The 16,345-nt window shown below is 41.3% G+C and overlaps 1 protein-coding gene across 6 annotated transcripts in view; it reads left to right on the top strand.

Moving 5' to 3' along the window:
- Positions 1–16,345, top strand: part of ELMO1 (engulfment and cell motility 1) — a 311,635-nt gene that overhangs the window by 272,357 nt on the left and 22,933 nt on the right. For all 6 annotated transcript variants that reach the window (XM_054193522.1, XM_054193524.1, XM_054193523.1 and 3 more), the window contains 2 exons: positions 10,098–10,261; positions 15,949–16,061. In XM_054193522.1, coding sequence (XP_054049497.1) covers positions 10,098–10,261; positions 15,949–16,061 — 277 coding nt within the window. The remainder of the gene's footprint in view (positions 1–10,097; positions 10,262–15,948; positions 16,062–16,345) is intronic.

Genomic DNA, 16,345 nt, shown 5'->3' with positions numbered 1-16,345 from the left:
TTTTTCAGCTCACTGCTTTCTTCAGTGACGTGAATGTGAAAACAAGGGTTTACCTAAAAATGATTGCAGTTTATTTGTTATAAATTATGATGCATAACAACATGTAAGTTCATTCAGAGGAATAGTACATCTGCCCAACTGCCTTTTTGCATGATTCCTAGATGTTCAGCCCAATAATTTACTGTAACTGGAAGGACGTGCAAATAATTGGATTGAATTAAATAGTCCAGCACCAGTGTACTGAACATTTGGCGTCTTCATTCATCAGGAAAACCTGAGTGCATAATCTAGTTCTCTGATTCGGAGAACTGAATCCAGAAACACGTTTTCAGTCTTTCTGGTAATTCTTGCTAGGTAGAAACTTCGAAAGTTGTGCCTTTTTAATAGAATGGAATGTGTTGTCCCCCCCCAAAAAAAAACAAAGGTAGCAGATAAAATGTGAGGTGGTACTTTAAGCACCCAAATAAGGAAATTTACTATTTGAGTTGTGGGCCAACTTCTTTTGGACTTACTGGAGTCTTTTCTTAATAAGTCTATCAGAATTAAGGAAATAAGTAGGTGATAGAGCTGCAGAATTTGCTACTTAAAAGAAGTGGAGTTCATTATAGACACAGTAGATGGACTTTCTGTTGGGTTTAGGATAAGAAGGTTAGCAAAGAGGAGAGGCAAGAAGGGGAGAGGTAGAAAAGCCTGGTGCTTTGTGCTAGCTGGTGTGTTTGTGGTTCACCTGCATGATTAGGGATCTCCATTTCTCTTGGTATTAAAAAGAGAGGAACCTGGAGCACTGTCTCCCCTTCCGTTTAAAAGTGGAGCTGGAGAATCTCTGGAGTTGACTGAAGACAAGGAAGGGGACAATACAAGCAGGGACAGTGGCAGGCTTGGACCACATGCAATTCCATGTGGCCATTCATACCTCAGACAGGACAAACCTCAACACAGTAGCTTGCACTGGTAAAAGAGCCTGGAGATCTTCCCAGAATGCGGCTGGTCACACCTTTATTTTGTTTTTATCTCAACTAAAGGAGATAGGAAGATGTGAAGCTGTAATGCAGTGTTGTTCTTATGTTTTGATCCAATTATCAGGTGTACTGAGCAATGTTTCCAGCCCCTTCTGTTTCCCTTTTTTTAAAAATTTGGTCCCCTACTTTTCCTGGTTTTGTGCCCGTTCAAAAAGTTTTAATACCCAGAACTTGAGTTCTTTGATTTTTTTCTATGGGAAAAAATACCTATTAGAATATTGTCCTTGCTTTCCTTTTGTAGAACCGTCTGTTTTCCAGCATATTACAGTTAATTTTTATTTAGTGTATGCCATTTAATGTCATTGTGTATTTTAAAGGAAGCGGCACCCAAATGTATGTTCCTAATCATGGGTAACCCTTGTATTATTTTCCTTTAGAATTCACAAGCGTGTTATTTGACATGTTAATTATTACATTGGTATATGACTAAGGATACAAATACCTCCTCATTTTTTCCCCTCCCCTCACTTAACATTTTGGTTGAGAAGATCAGTACATTTTGTCTGTGAAAAGCCCTGGATTAAATGCCACCCACAAATGATTTTGTGCATGTTTTATTTTGCCAGCGGAGGTTGTCAGACATTGGGGGAAATAATGTAATATTGGCTGACCTAAGACTTCAATTAACTAACAAGGAAGTTTACAAAAACTGTCATATTAACTTTGCACATCATTTTACTGGGGCAGAAACGCTTTGTCACACAGCACTTATTTCTTGCTTTGCTTACCTCGAGGCACAAAGCACAAACAGGAAAGAAATGTATTCCTTATTTCTGACGAAAATAGTATTCTGCAAATATTAAAGGTGGGGAAGAGGTTTCCTGTCTATCAGTCATTCCTGTTTCAGCCCAATACAACCCAAATAAGTGGTATTTGACTTGTGTGTTTAGATTAGCATTGTTTTGAGCCAGACCCCTTGGATTTGAGCGTAGCATCTGGTTTTAGCCCTGCAAGCAACCAGCGGACTGCTTTCATGTTGTCTTTTACCAAAATGGTTGACAACATTATGCACAGCTTTTACATGTTTTTTTATGATGATTCTAAATTCACTTGCATTTCAAGTATGTAAAGGACTGCTGTTAACTTCCCTTTCTATTACTATCAATTTTCCCCTCAGCTTCCTCAGGCCAGTCCTTAAGGAAGGTTTCCCTCCAGTCAGATGCTTCCTGAGCTGTAATTTTTTTAATAAATACATCGTTTCCCCCCATATTTTACCCTTTCTTTTCCTATTTCCTTTTAACTGATCTTCTACCAAAATCTCATTTCTTCTTTTCCTTCAGCCTTCGTTGTCTATTGAAATGCATGTCAGATCCACAGTCTTTTTTTTTCCCTTCAAACTTCTCCATCCTTTATTTTCTTGCAAGATGTCAGCCAGATGCCTACTTCCACATGCTGATACTCCCTACTGGAACCTCTCTACCCGCTCTGGTCACTTTTCTGTGTTTATAATGTCCTTCCTTCTAGCTGTCTTTTTTTCCTTTGTCTGCTCCAATCTGTTAACATTCATTGTCAAAATCGTCTTCTTGCCCATCCCTTTAGCCATATTACCCTTCAGCAAAATTTTTTGGTAGCTTTTTGCCTTTTTCTCAATCAAGTTCAAGCTGCTTTTTGCTCACAGCCAAAGCTTCTCCCACTGTTCCCGTCTTTAATTGAGCAAATAAATAGTAATGCTGAAGAAAAACTGGAGGCCTCCCTGGTATCCAGTGCTTCTCCATCAGGATCTGTGTATCCAAGGGAAAAATAATCAGTGCAACTAACCGAATCTCGGGAGCTACTTTGAAAAGTGCCAAGTCAAGCTGTGGCCACAGGCTCTTCCTGCAGAGGTGGACTATCCCAGGGAAGTAATATAACAGAGTGCGGCAATTAGTGGTCCATTTTCACTGAACACAATTTACAAAATACTCACATCCAATAGCAGCATGAGCCAGGAATCTTTTGCCAGGAACTGAACTGTTTTGCATCAGCTCCTTCAGATGCAGTTACTCCTCAGATTCCTTCCTTGATTTTTCTCAGCCTCCTTTTCACGCTTCGTTTCAGGTTGCTCATGGCTACGGAGCTGTTTTCCCTCCCTTCTTACAAGAATGTGATGAATCTTCTATCCCCTCTGTCATAGTCTTGGATTAATGACAGTCTTAGCCCATCAGTTCCCAGGAACTGTTTGATTTCGGTCTCGTTTCCCACACCTGTGATTCATTAGTCAAGGGAACGTAAAACTCTGGAAAAATCAAGAACTGCTCTGAAATAGAAAACAATTTTGGGCCTCACTTCATCTTCAGCCTTTCCTTCTTTCACTTTTTTCACTTGATTTTCTGGATCTCAGGATCCGGTGCACTGTCAAGCTCCTTCGGGTTTTCTTCCCTCTTTTCCTCACTAGAGGGCAGGCAATTTATTTGGGTTCTGAGGCTCTGAACAAGTTTTCATATTGAAGAGACCTATTATTACATCATTAAGTTTTCAGACACCTGCTATAGACCTTTTAAACACCCCATGTGGAACTGCTGTCACATCTCGTACCTCTCAGCTCCATCGTCACATCTGCTAGGTGTGCTCATTTATTCATGCTATTCCTTCCTCCATTCATTCATTCCTCCAAAATGATGGCCATCGCTGAACTGGGTAATGATATTGATGCTGACACCACCTGGAAACAGACTGCTCAGCTTGATCAACACCGTTGCATTGTTTCTAGTGTCTCCTCTGCAGAGTGAAAGATACCTTGGTTCATACCAGAAAAACTCAATCACAAGCAAAAGAGTTTAAAAAAAAAAAAAAGAAAGAAAAAAAAAAAGGAAAGCCGAAACCCCAGCAACACAAACTTTTTTTCACAATGGGTTTTAAATTCTGCAGAAAATGAAGAGATAAAGTGTATCAGAGCTTATACCTGCTAAATCCTCTGACAGCCGCTTTCTCATCCTGCTGCCTGAAAATGAATCAACTTAATTATTCCTGTGGCTATGTACATCCAGACAGCTTAGAGCTGCCTCTTTATCGCTGGCTACAGTAACTGTCCTTGTGTTCTGGAATAGTTAAGGAGATTGAAAACTGGGGGTTTTTTTGTAATTCCAGAGTACACAGGCTGTAATAGAAGAAATGTCTGGAATTCTGGAGTCTCTTATCAATGGCTAGATTGTGCCAGCGCTGAGTTTAGATTTGCTTGTGTAGTATGGCGTGTTTGGATTAATATTCTAAAGGGATGTGGAGTGAAGGCTTGATACAGGCTGTGGCCGAGAGACTGGTGTAGTGAATTCACAGACTGCAATATGTGGAAATAGGGGGGAAAAGCAGCATTAAATTATCTTCCAAGGACCTTGAAGTCTCTCAGGATGACTCTTCTGAGTACTCTGAAAATATAACCATTGATCTAGTTAAGACAATTTATCCTTTGGAACAGTCTAAAAATTGTCTTGAATTACCTGGTGCACACGGTAAACATGTAAAGTTTTCATTAAAGGCATTGACAGGTTGCTTGTAAACTGAAGTCATTTCCTTTCCCTCCAGAATTAGATTTTCTTTATGGCCTCCTTTGTCAGTAAGCGCTGTTCATTAAGAATGATTTGGCCATTTCATTCTACAACCTTATTTTTGCCTGCTCTGTGGAGTTAACTGAAGGAAATCCCTGTGTGACTGAAATGATGAAGCTGGATCTCAATCACTAAATGAAGTTTTCTCCTTCATTTTTTACCCTGTGTAAGCCAAGCTGCTTCTTTTTATGAACATTTAGATTGGAAGGAAACTAGGTATGAATTCTTGACAGCCAGTTTGCAAAGAGGTGTCTTTCCTCCAGTTCTCTCTTTGTTGGCTTGTTGATTTTTGAGTGGTCACTTGGAAGAGCTGGTGAGTGCAGCCTTAAAACTTCTCCCATCTCAGATGCCTCAAGTCTGGTTGTAGAGGGGTGTCTCTGGATGCAGTGCAATCTGGTGGCTGCTCTTTTTATCATATGTTTCAACAAGATATGGGAATCATGCCTTGCGGTACTTGCTAATTTGGAGACAAATTAGGAAAGCACTGAACCGAGCACATCATTGTAACGTGGGCTGAGGATTTATACCTAAGTCTTGTCTGTGCAGAAGAAATGTGGACTGTCAAGATTAATGTCCATCAGTCAGTGTAACATACTGATACACACAACCCCCTGAGTTAGTCACCGAGCAAAAATCAGTGTAACGTACTCCCCAAGATATTAGATGTACAACTTAGTGGCTTCTGTGATAGACTCCGGATGTGTTCTTGCTGGCATGGAAAGGTCATTACATGTGAAAGGGCATGCTTATTCAAGGGAAACACTGATATTGTGGGGAAATTATGAGAATGGTTCATCTCCTGTCAGGTGCTCCGCAGATGGCTTGTTGTGAACGTCCAGCCCTTCAAGGTTTTCTGGGAGAGGTTTCTGAGAAGACTGATGCTGTGAGTTCATAGAGGTAGTGTGTCTGGTGAGTGGAAGGCTCAGACTTCAATTTCCAGACGCTTGCAGGCAATGGTAGGTGTCTGAGATGGCAGCCTGTCTTCTCCAGTCAGTGCCAAGGACAAACTTTGCATTGGTATGGAGTAAGTAGAGTAGAGAGATTTGTGCTTTACGAAGTTGCAAACAAGCTGCTGAAATGCGGTCAGTGGGGAGGTTGCTGTAGAGTTTGACCCTGGTAAACTCCTCTTTCTGACATTGACAACTTCTCACTTTTTATTTTGTCCTCCCGTTGTAGAGCCCAGGTGTTCAGACCTCTGCTCCATCCTGAAAGGAGGAGACTTTATTTGTATAAGCAAAAGTTGTCATAGTAAGAGAGAGAAGGAAGAATAAAAGGGGCAGTAAATGTTGGAAAGGCAAAGTAGTCAGAATGTGATATGACAGAGATGAGGTCAAATAAGCTAAATGCAAAGCTAGACTAAAACAGCTTAACGAAAAATACATAATTTAATGTTATGGTGATACTGACTGTAGAAATATAAGACACATTAGATGGATACAAAATATGGAATAAGGTGAATAAGGTCCTCTGTGATTAAACGAAAAAAAGTATTCTTTTTTTTCCTACTGTCTTTCTTTTCATACCTTCAGTAAATTTACCTGTCTTAATTGTAATGCAGAACTTGGGATTCTCTTACCATACAAGAGGTTGTCAGATAAAAAGGACATGATTTAAAGCAAATGTGCCCTCTGAAACACTCATTTCTCAGTAAGAGTAGCAAAGTATAATGTAATTAAAACAACTGTCTACAGTGTTTACGTACAATCACATTGAGTAGAGAATACGTTTAATTTCATTGTAAGGTCAGACACATGGGGAGGAAGGGTTGATGCTGTCTCTCAGACACCAGTAATCAAGGGCTGGCAACTCAGCTTTGGAAATTGAACAGATTAGAAGTTCTTGGCAGTGATCCCCAAATGCTCAGGAGACTCAACGCAATCAGCAGCTTTGACATTTTGGCCAGCTACTTAAATGGTGTTGGCTATAAACGTTACAAGGCAAGTGATCACCCCCCTGCGTGCTGGGCCTGGGGTATGCATTTCCTGCCTTCTGTCTCGGGAGTAAGGGGAGCCTCTAAACCAAGGAGCTCTTTGATGATACCCTGTGAATAACTCTCCAGATAATAGCAAAGACGAGGAATCTGCATGTTAACCATGACAGCGAGCATCAGAGAAGGGACACAAGGGTTTTTCAACAAGTCTACTTGAACTTGAACCTCCTTTGCATTGTTTAGCCAAGAATGAGCGCTGCTTCATATGGATGGTGATTCAGACATCAGACTGAAAAGAAGATCCGCATGCATGCAACTGCCTAAAATACAGTATTTATTTATTTGTTTGTCCATTTATTTTAGGGGAAAACCTACTTATTTAGGCAGTTTCCCCAGTGTGAGTGCCTGAATTTAGAAAACTAAATCTATGTGTAAGCAAAATACCAGATCTGTACAGATACTTGAAAGAATGCATGAAACTGGAATTTCATGCATGCATAAGCAATTGCAGGACTATATTTGCTTGCAAATCTGGTTTAGTGATGAAAAATCAAGGTGATATGGTAGTGATAGTTAATATAGCAGTGTATGGTTAGTTCAGCAGTTATACTACCCCTGTCTGTTTGAAATGCTGATAATTTGTTGCTTTCTAATAGACAGGGAATTTGATCCCATAAGCGGCGATGGGGCTTACGTGTTTGAATTAAGCTACCTGTTTTTTGCATGCTTCTTTTGCATGATACTGCAGAAATGATGACTGCAGGCTGACTGTAAAACCACATATAATAAAGTGGTCTGGCACAACTTCTCAGCAGGCCTGAGAAAGCAGAAGTGAAGCCAGTGGCTGAACGTCACGTTCTCTGGGAGGGTGAAAAGTTAAGGCAAGTTCACCGGGGCTCGGACAGTCGTCTTAGGAGATACCAATAGCTGACTACGTTTTCAACAGGAAAGGTTTGCAGTCTCTCCCCTCTTTTCCAATCCTGGCCCTACTATGGTGGTTAAAAATAATTAATCCTAATGAATAATATATAAATATATAAAATATAAATTAAAATTAATTAGCAGCAATTAGTAGTCATCGTCAGGAAGGCAGAAAGAGGAAGACAGAAGATATTTTTAAACATCCAACTTGTCACTGGGATTGTCTGCTTCATTTTTTTCCCCACTCTTCCTTGAGAACATGTCCTTCATTACATTTCCTAAGCCCATTTAGATATTAAACCAAGACCCAGTGAAATCAGTAGGAGTATGCCACTCGCCTTAGGGGCCAGTGGAGCGATCCATCAACATTCAGGACTTGTTTGGCCTTCAGGTTTGTCGTTTCCGAGGTGTGACAGCACGTTTCTTACTTGGACTGGTGTGGTCAGTCTGGTGAGCACACTCTGAATGCAGTCAAGGAGGCGTTAATCCCTCTAAGCAGTGGGATGGCAGTCAAGAGTTCTTCTTGCCAATGGGGAAGTAGCTGCTTCCCACTGACAGACCAGCTAAGTAACTCTTCAGAGGAATTTGGCTGCAAATGGACACCATCTGAGAACAAATACTTCTGTAAATTAACAGCACACAGATGTAGAGCACAGAATTCAGCATTGCTTTTTATCATCAAATTAAGTTTTAGAAGACTTGCTCAAATACACAGCACTGTACCGATTAGATTTGTAGGAGTGGATGGAGCGGAGGTCAGCTTTGTCTGGGACAGGTTTGCAAGATGTACCAAGAGTAGGATGTTAATTGCAGGGATGTTTTCAAGGTAAGGCCACAGCCCAGTGAGCATGAGTAGGCTGACTCATCCGCGGGGTGAAAACGTGGCAAAGGCATTTGCCGTCCACCTGAGCCAACACCTTCGTGAGAAGCATCTTGCTTCTCTTGAAGTAAATCTCTGGGATGGATGTAGTCCCTGTAGTAAGGAAGACAATTATCTTCAGTTCTTTAATTGCTTAGTTTCACCTGCTGGACACAGCTCAAATGAGTTACATCTCAGGAAGCAAAAATAGAAACCATAGTGCAGGCAATGAGTTAGAAGGCTGAGGCAACACATGTTAAGTGATGAAATATTTATGAGAAAAAAGAAGTTTTCGGAATGATTAGGGAACCTCTGAGGGGCTGAGCTTCTGTTTTAAGATACATGGTGAAGATGAAAGAATAAAGGAAAAATAACAATGCAGAAAAGCTTTTGCCCTCTGTTTGTATAGCTGTTCAATTCTGTCACACCCACTTTGATACCAGGGAGGTGTTACTGTTTCCTACTGTTTTTCAGTTGTTGGATTTGGGTGGGATGGGCCTTTCTAAGTCTGATAAATTGTTTTTTTCAGCCAACTTAAGCACAGCATCAGATAAATATTTCAAAGTGTGTGATTTGCACCAGCACCAAGGAAATGAGTCTAGGATTGCAGAGAGACAGACAGTAATCTGTGATATGTATTTATTTGAACGAGAGCCAAGCAATTTCCCTTAGTTAACTGTGTCTCAGCAGTTTAGTCCTGATAAAATAATTAATATGCAGATAGATGGCTGTTGCCCAGCCATCCTTCATTCTCATTTTTTGTTTTGCATTGTTTATGGCGTTGCTTCAAGAGCAATCCTGTAATATCCTTGGCAAATTGATCTCGCTCTCTCTCCCCAGACTACTGATCTCGTTTAGCAAGCTCTCTTTCCTTCACTGTGTGTGGCCATGATGTGTCTGCAGCGTAAGGCTCTCACAGAGTCACAGAGTGGTTGAGGTTGGAAGGGACCTCTGGAGATCATCTGGTCTGACCTCACTGCTGAAGCAGGGCCACCTAAAGGCCGTTGGCCAGGACCACGTCCAGGTGGCTTTTGAATATCTCCAAGGATGGTGACCTCACAACCTCCCTGAGCAACCTGTGCCAGTGCTTGGTCATCCTCACAATAAAAAAGTGCTTCCTGATGTTCAGGGGGAACCTCCTGTCTTTCAGTGTGTGCCCATCGTCTCTGGGCGTAAGGAATAAGGGAAGCAAGAGTCCACAGTTAGCGGCTTTGTGCTACTGCCTTCTGGTCAGGAGAACAGCTCTAAGACCCAGCAGGAGAGCTGTAAGACCTGAAAAACTCTCTGCAGTCTCTCTTGTGGGCAGTTAGACTGATCCCTGCGGCTCGTGCACTTTGCCTGGGTTGAGCTGGGAGAAGTCAGGATGTGCATCTGCGCTCTAAGTCAGCTCCTTAGGACTTCACAGCTTTTTTTTTGCTGTTACAAGTCCAGTGTTGTATGTGTTGTCCCCGACATGACGGGAGCATCATCTCAGCTCAGAACACAGAAGGGCCAGGCTACTGCTACCATGGGGGCACAAGCCATGGACAGAGAAGGACTTGAAATCCTGTAACCAGCAATTGTAATTTAGCTGTCTAGGGAGACAGCCAAGCAATTAGCGACACCCTCCCCGTCACCCCCCAAAACCAATAATTTTCTTGTTAGAGCATGGATGAGCTTTTGCTGTAAGCTGTGATGCCTTGTCAGGTTGGTTTATTTTCTGGTTATGCTACTGAGAAATTGTCTTGAGACCACACAGTACTAATCTTCTATACCTAGAAACCTTACTGTGACCCAGAATCAGATTTGAAACAAAAACGCAGAAAGTGTTAACATAGGTTTTCTTTTTCTTTCCTTGTCAACCGCAGGTAATGCAGGTAGTGAAAGAACAGATAATGAGAGCGCTCACTACCAAGCCTAGCTCTCTGGATCAGTTCAAGAGCAAGCTTCAGAACCTCAGTTACACAGAAATACTGAAAATACGCCAGTCTGAAAGAATGAACCAGGAAGATTTCCAGTCTCGTCCGATTCTGTAAGTACTATCTTCTCTCCCCGCTTGTTTTTGCATGGAAGGATTAACAAATGTGAATGACATTTTTGAGCTCTTCTGGGGGAACCCAAGGAGGAAAGCTGTCCAGGGAGACACGCTCAAAAGCAGTAGTGCGGCATTTGCTTGAAGTGCGTTATGTTTTCTTCTACTGGGAATCATAACTTTTTCTTTGAGTTCAGTTAAACTAGATTCAGCAAATCCCTACAGGGTCTCACGTGGCTTATTTCTATGAAACAATGCTGGACGTTTTCTAGCTTTGCATGATTGTGAGCCTGCTTTTGGTGCTGATAGATGCTTTAAAAAAAAAAAAACAGCAAACACCACAACTTTGTCTTCTGTCCAAGGGCCTGTAAAAATTCCAAATATCACTGCTCTGAGCAGCACAGGGAGAAGCCCAGAAGAGGAGCCAATATACGCTGACTCCACAAAGGAGCGATGTTGTGTGTGACTGTGTTTATGGCATTACCTTCTGGCAGTTAGCCAATGGGATTCTCATTTCCTTGTTGTTTACTGCAAAGTATCAAATGCTAATATTGCCACCATAGCTCCTTCCCGTTTCTCAGAATACACTTTGTTCCGTTATGTGAAAAATGGAGGCCGCACTTGGCTCTGGACCAAGTCTGGGCTTGTGGCTGAACTGATGGCACAGGACAGATGCAGACTCTGTGGTGCACAAATGTTGTGCTGAGAATAGCAGGGATCTCTGGAGATCAGCTGAGAAATGGTGAGGATTCCAGAGGTATCGGCTGAAATGGCATGAGATCCTGACCATGTTTCAAGTAGGATGGCTCATGATTTTCCAAATCTCCTTTTCAAGGCAAAGGTACAGAGAAGGATTTGTACCAGAGTGTTGCAGGATTTTAATTTTGATTTGTTCCTAAAGGATACAGATATCTAAATACAAGCTCCGGGGACACATTCCTCTAGGGGCAGCAGGGCAACAGTGGAAGCATAAGCTAAGTAGAATTACACACTTAAAATTTAATCACACCAACGTGGATCAAAGGGGGAATGCTTCTTTTATGTTTTCAGTGTATTAGAAGATAGGACCTAATGCCCAATTAGAGCTGATGTCACTCATAGTAATGCATCAATTAAAAAGCTACAAATGGTTCCAGTCAGTTTTGCATCATTACGCTGCTCAGAAATCCCCTGCCAATCCCCTCCAACGTTTAGTGGTTCAAAGCCACTCAGTACTGCAAAGCTTGTCCCAGAGCTCCTCGTTTTCTCTGCTTTCCCTATGAGTCAACTGTTTAAGTATGATACAGGTCAACTATTTATATTCTCTCACACCATTGCCTAGCCTCTTGAAACTTGTCAGTGCCCTCTGCAAGCTCTTTATTTCCAGTATCACTCTGGCAAGTTGCTGCTACAGTGTGGAGAGTCTCCTTCCTCATCACAGAACGAGTGAAACAAGCAACACAAATAGTTAAAAGCAACTGAAGTGTTACCAGAGACTCATTTCAGATTCAGGACAAAGGCTAAGCCTAAAGGCTATAAAGGCTAAGTAAATCGATAAGGTGTTTAAGCAATCACAACGGCATTTGCAGAGCTTTAACTCTATGCATTTACATTTTGATTGCATCCATGATCACTTATTCTTGACTGTGAAAAGAAACGGTTCTTTCATTTTCCCCTTTGATTTGGTTCCCTGTGCTGAACTCTCTCAAATTGCATAGATGGCACAATTGATAGAAGTACAGAATCATGGCCTCATTGTAGGGAAAGAGACTGTGAGTGAAGAGAGCAATCGTGGCTGGGCTGTGTATTTTACAGCCTTGCAGATATGCTAAAGGAGGTTGCACACAATGGCGAATGTAAATTCATCAGATCTTGTTTAATTCTGCATGAGAATATGGCAATCAGATGGTGTTCTTTCCTGCCTTGAACACGATAGAAGTCTTTCTTCTGCTGTTCATTGTATGAAGCACTAAAGTTTTAAGATTTCAAGCTGCTGGATGAGAGAAGCTTCAGTTAAGTTGGTTTTGAATGTCAGCTGGAAAGTGTTGCCTTAGATCCTCGTAACTACAACCACCTTGTTTTGCAAGGGTGAGTTGTTTCTTTTAAATGAGCATTGTTGTATCATATGAGATGAAGTTTTTTCAATTTCTAGTTTTGATTAGGGAAAATAAAAAGTCTGTCAGAACAGAATCTATTCAAGGTTCTGGGATCATTATTGATCATCCAAACTGCCATCTCACAACAAAATGATAAAGCATCACTGGTTTGTTTTGAATGGCTGTGAAAGAAGGTGTCTAGAAATCCTGTGGGCCTGTAGAGGACCGGAGACCTCCCTGACACGTTAAATGGCAACAGAGATGAGTTAATACTGGATCAAGTTCTGATGTCCAAGTGGAGGCTTGCTGGTTAAAGGAGAGTTAATATCAGCCAGGGAGCCATTGCTAAATAACATCTGTGTGGACATCAGCAGCATACAGGGAGACAGAGGGAGGGATCTGGATGCTTTCCAGCTTTCTATCTTACAGATTTCTCTGCAATGTTAGAAGGAGTCACTAATGCCTGCTCTGAATGCATGAAGTGATTAGGAGAGGGCATAGCTGCAAGCCAGAAAGATAAAAAGGAGAAAACACATGAAAGCAGTTCTGGGATTACTCTTCTGTTGTGTTTTAATGATTTAAATGTCTGTAATGTGCCCCATCCTGGAAGGAAAACAGCTAACAAGAAAGAGTCTTAACTATAAGCTGGAAAGGTAAAAGCTGGGGACAGATATAACTGGTGCTGAAGAAGACCTAGTATCGTTTGAATCATTTAAAACTAATTTCTAATGATTTTCAGGCTTTCCGACAATTCAGGTCTGTTATTTTAAAAGCAAGTAACTGATGTCAGTATTGCCTATAGTGCCGAGACCAGTGAGATCAGAAAAGTAGTGATCATATATATTACTGTGCGGTTCCCTCAACCCTTCTGTCTTACCAGCCCACTAACTTTTGCCGTTCTTACATGACAGGAGCACAGTGGGAAACTGATAGCAATTTTTAAAGGCACTGTCTCTCCAGACTTTCCCAGTTTGTTCTCTCTCTTCACAAGGTACAAACTGCTAATCCAATGTCATCTGAAAGACAATAAATAAAATTTTCACAAATAATATTTGCATTTATGATCTTCCTTTAGCTCACTGATCCCATTTGATTTTAAAATTAGGCAGGAGAACCTATTTCTTGTACAGAGATCTTTTTCCTAACCCTCCTGTCTTTAGACACTGGCCCTGAGGAACTGAACTACCTTGCCTTCAGATGCCTTTCTGAAGGAAATACAAAGATTCAAAGAAGTACGTCTTTTGTTTAACCGTGTGCCGTGGTTTGATTGTTCTGCCCCATTTCTGTCACCTTGAAGTGGTGGAACAGAAGCCTTAATGGTGAGGAGCACTAAGTGGCAGGATCACCTTGCAAAAAATATGTCTGGAGTCACGGTATCTGAAAAATAGCTGAAAACCATACAAATCAGAGTAACCATGTGTTGGCATGAGCTGCTGAGGACAGTAAGTGCAGGTAACCGTGGCAAGGGACGGATAGACTTATGGGGTGTCACTTAAGTCCAGAGTCACTGAAGGCTGTTTCTCTGTGGAGTAATGAGTTGTCTCCACAACTTCTGTGTGTACAATTATGGGGGCTGTAAAACAGAAGAGAGTACTGCCTCTCAGCTTCATGGTTGTGAGAGAAAATATATGCACATGTGCGGAGGGACTCCAGCACATCAGCAAAGAGGTGGAAGGTGTCCTTTCTTTTCTACCGCGCTTCCTCCTATGGAAAGTCTGCCTTAGACAGTGAAATACTCCAGAGAGGATTACCTCTTTATTTTTGGATTGGTTAAAAATCTTTCTCTTCCTCTGGTTCATGAAGGGCAGATGGGGCTTTAGAGGACAGAAGGGGGAATGCTATGAGCCAACAGACAGATGTTAATGAGCTGGGTGACCCATTTGTTTTTAGTTTTTCGGTAGTATCTTACAACTATGATGTTATGATATCTTTAACACCTATTTAATGATAACCATCCAATTTCCAAATTAAACTACCTAAATATCAAACTATACCAGTCCTTGAATGTTTGAGACCAAACCAGCTGGAGATTTAGTCTGCAGCCTGGACTGCTGAGTAATCCACGCTGTGTTATAACACTGTTCCTCTCAGCCCCTGCTCCCAGCTCTTACCTGAGGAGTGGGGAAGCTCATCTGCTCAGTAAAGGCAAGACATTTATTCAAGCACAAAATTCTTTTAATCACAGTGTTTGACCATTCAGCATATTCATATCTTAGTTCCCAATGAGAAAAGAACAGCGCTTGAAAATTATCCTAAAGGGCTAATAATACATTCCCAAAAGGTGGACTGTTTCTATAGTTGCAATGCTTCCTTGATTTTTGACCAGCTAGATGTTCACAGCTTGTAAATATGCAATGGGTTACGCATCAAGAACTCCAACCATTTTGTTAATACCTGAGGGAAAGATGGCATTTGTGTTTAAAGGCCTGATTTTTCTAACAGGGGAGTTCAAGTGGTTTCAGCAGGGGTCTGACAGGTCAAAGGTGTTGGATCCAAATGAACGTGGAAATCAGCAGAGACCGGGCTCCCTAAGTTCTAAGGAAGAGAGAAATTTTTGTTGTCTCTATGGGATGCCACTGCTTTGCTTCCTTTTGATGACGATTGCTGGAACATACTGCCAGACAGAATGATATTTGGTATTACCTAATTTGCACAGCAATGCAAAATTGTGGTTCTGACACACTTCATATTTTATAAATCCTCTACACATTCAGTTATTTTTTAATCTTACTAGGCTTGCTGTCGAGTTGATGTTTAAACCTGTCTTTTATGTATTCTTAATGAATCTAAGTGAGGATATAACTGATGAATTCAGCCATCTGTGAATCCATGTGATGGTGGTTGAAATCAAACTTTAAATATTATGTGCATACGTTTTCTGCCTAGTTCTTGACATGTCGAACCCTTATCAAAGTAGGATGTAGAGAATGGATTTTCTGAAGGTTACGGAATATTATTTCGAAATGCACTGTGGGTTTCTGCACTCCTGGGCAAAGGTAAAGTTTGATCCTTGAGCAATCCCTAGTCATGGGTTAGTCTTCCACAAAATTCTGGTAATAATGAATTAATTGAATGCCATGGAATTAAGAACAAGCACATAGCGCTTGTCATTATTTTAGCTCATTGGCATTACTTGCTGGTTTTCATCATCATTTCAAAATGCGTTTTAGCCTTCTTGTATTGTCCTAAATAATAGTGCTAGTAAATTATACCAGCAGAAGATCATGCAAGAAAAGGTGACAGTCCCTCAAATAAGCTTCACAGTGCTCTTATGATGAAAGAGCATTATTTGCCTCAGAAGAACCTTGTTGATGCATTATAGCAAGTGTTATTTTTAGATGAATAAATTAAGAAACAAATAAGTGATTTGCCTGAGTCATACACTGATGTTGTAGCAGGGAGATGTCTACCACAGAGATATCCTGACTCCCATTCTTTATTACAAGTAAAAGGTTTTTTTTTTCTGGAGCAGGCTAGATTCTGACCTGGGCCTGCCTGTGACTGTTGTCCCCTTCAAACTCCTTGCAGAAATGTCTTGTGAGACTCTGTCTCAGAGGAAAGAGGATGGTCTTTGATTGAATTTGACAAGTGCCTACTTTCTCTCTTCCCAAGGGAACTAAAAGAGAAGATTCAGCCTGAGATCTTAGAACTGATCAAGCAGCAACGTCTCAATCGACTTGTGGAGGGCACCTGCTTTAGGAAACTCAACAGTCGGCGTCGGCAAGGTACAGCTCAGACTGCTTAGTCTGGCTTTTTATTGTCACTTTTGTCTAAAAGTTGAGATGAGGAATACCACTTTTACTGGCAAGATCCTTGGTTATAGTGCTGTCTTGACTGCTTTTACCAGGGGGCATCTGAAAGCATCTCCTAGTTACAGTTGTTGTAGGATTTCCTGTAGTTCCCTGGAACTGGTTTTGGCTTCATCACACAGATCGTCTGGAACAAGTCCAACATTTGCCAAAAATCTCAAGCAGCAATCTTGCACTCTGAACTGAGTATTTTGATTTCT

This window comes from Rissa tridactyla, chromosome 2 (genome assembly GCF_028500815.1).
Source record: "Rissa tridactyla isolate bRisTri1 chromosome 2, bRisTri1.patW.cur.20221130, whole genome shotgun sequence".
NCBI lineage: Eukaryota > Metazoa > Chordata > Aves > Charadriiformes > Laridae > Rissa > Rissa tridactyla.
This window is presented reverse-complemented; position numbering and strand designations above follow the sequence as displayed.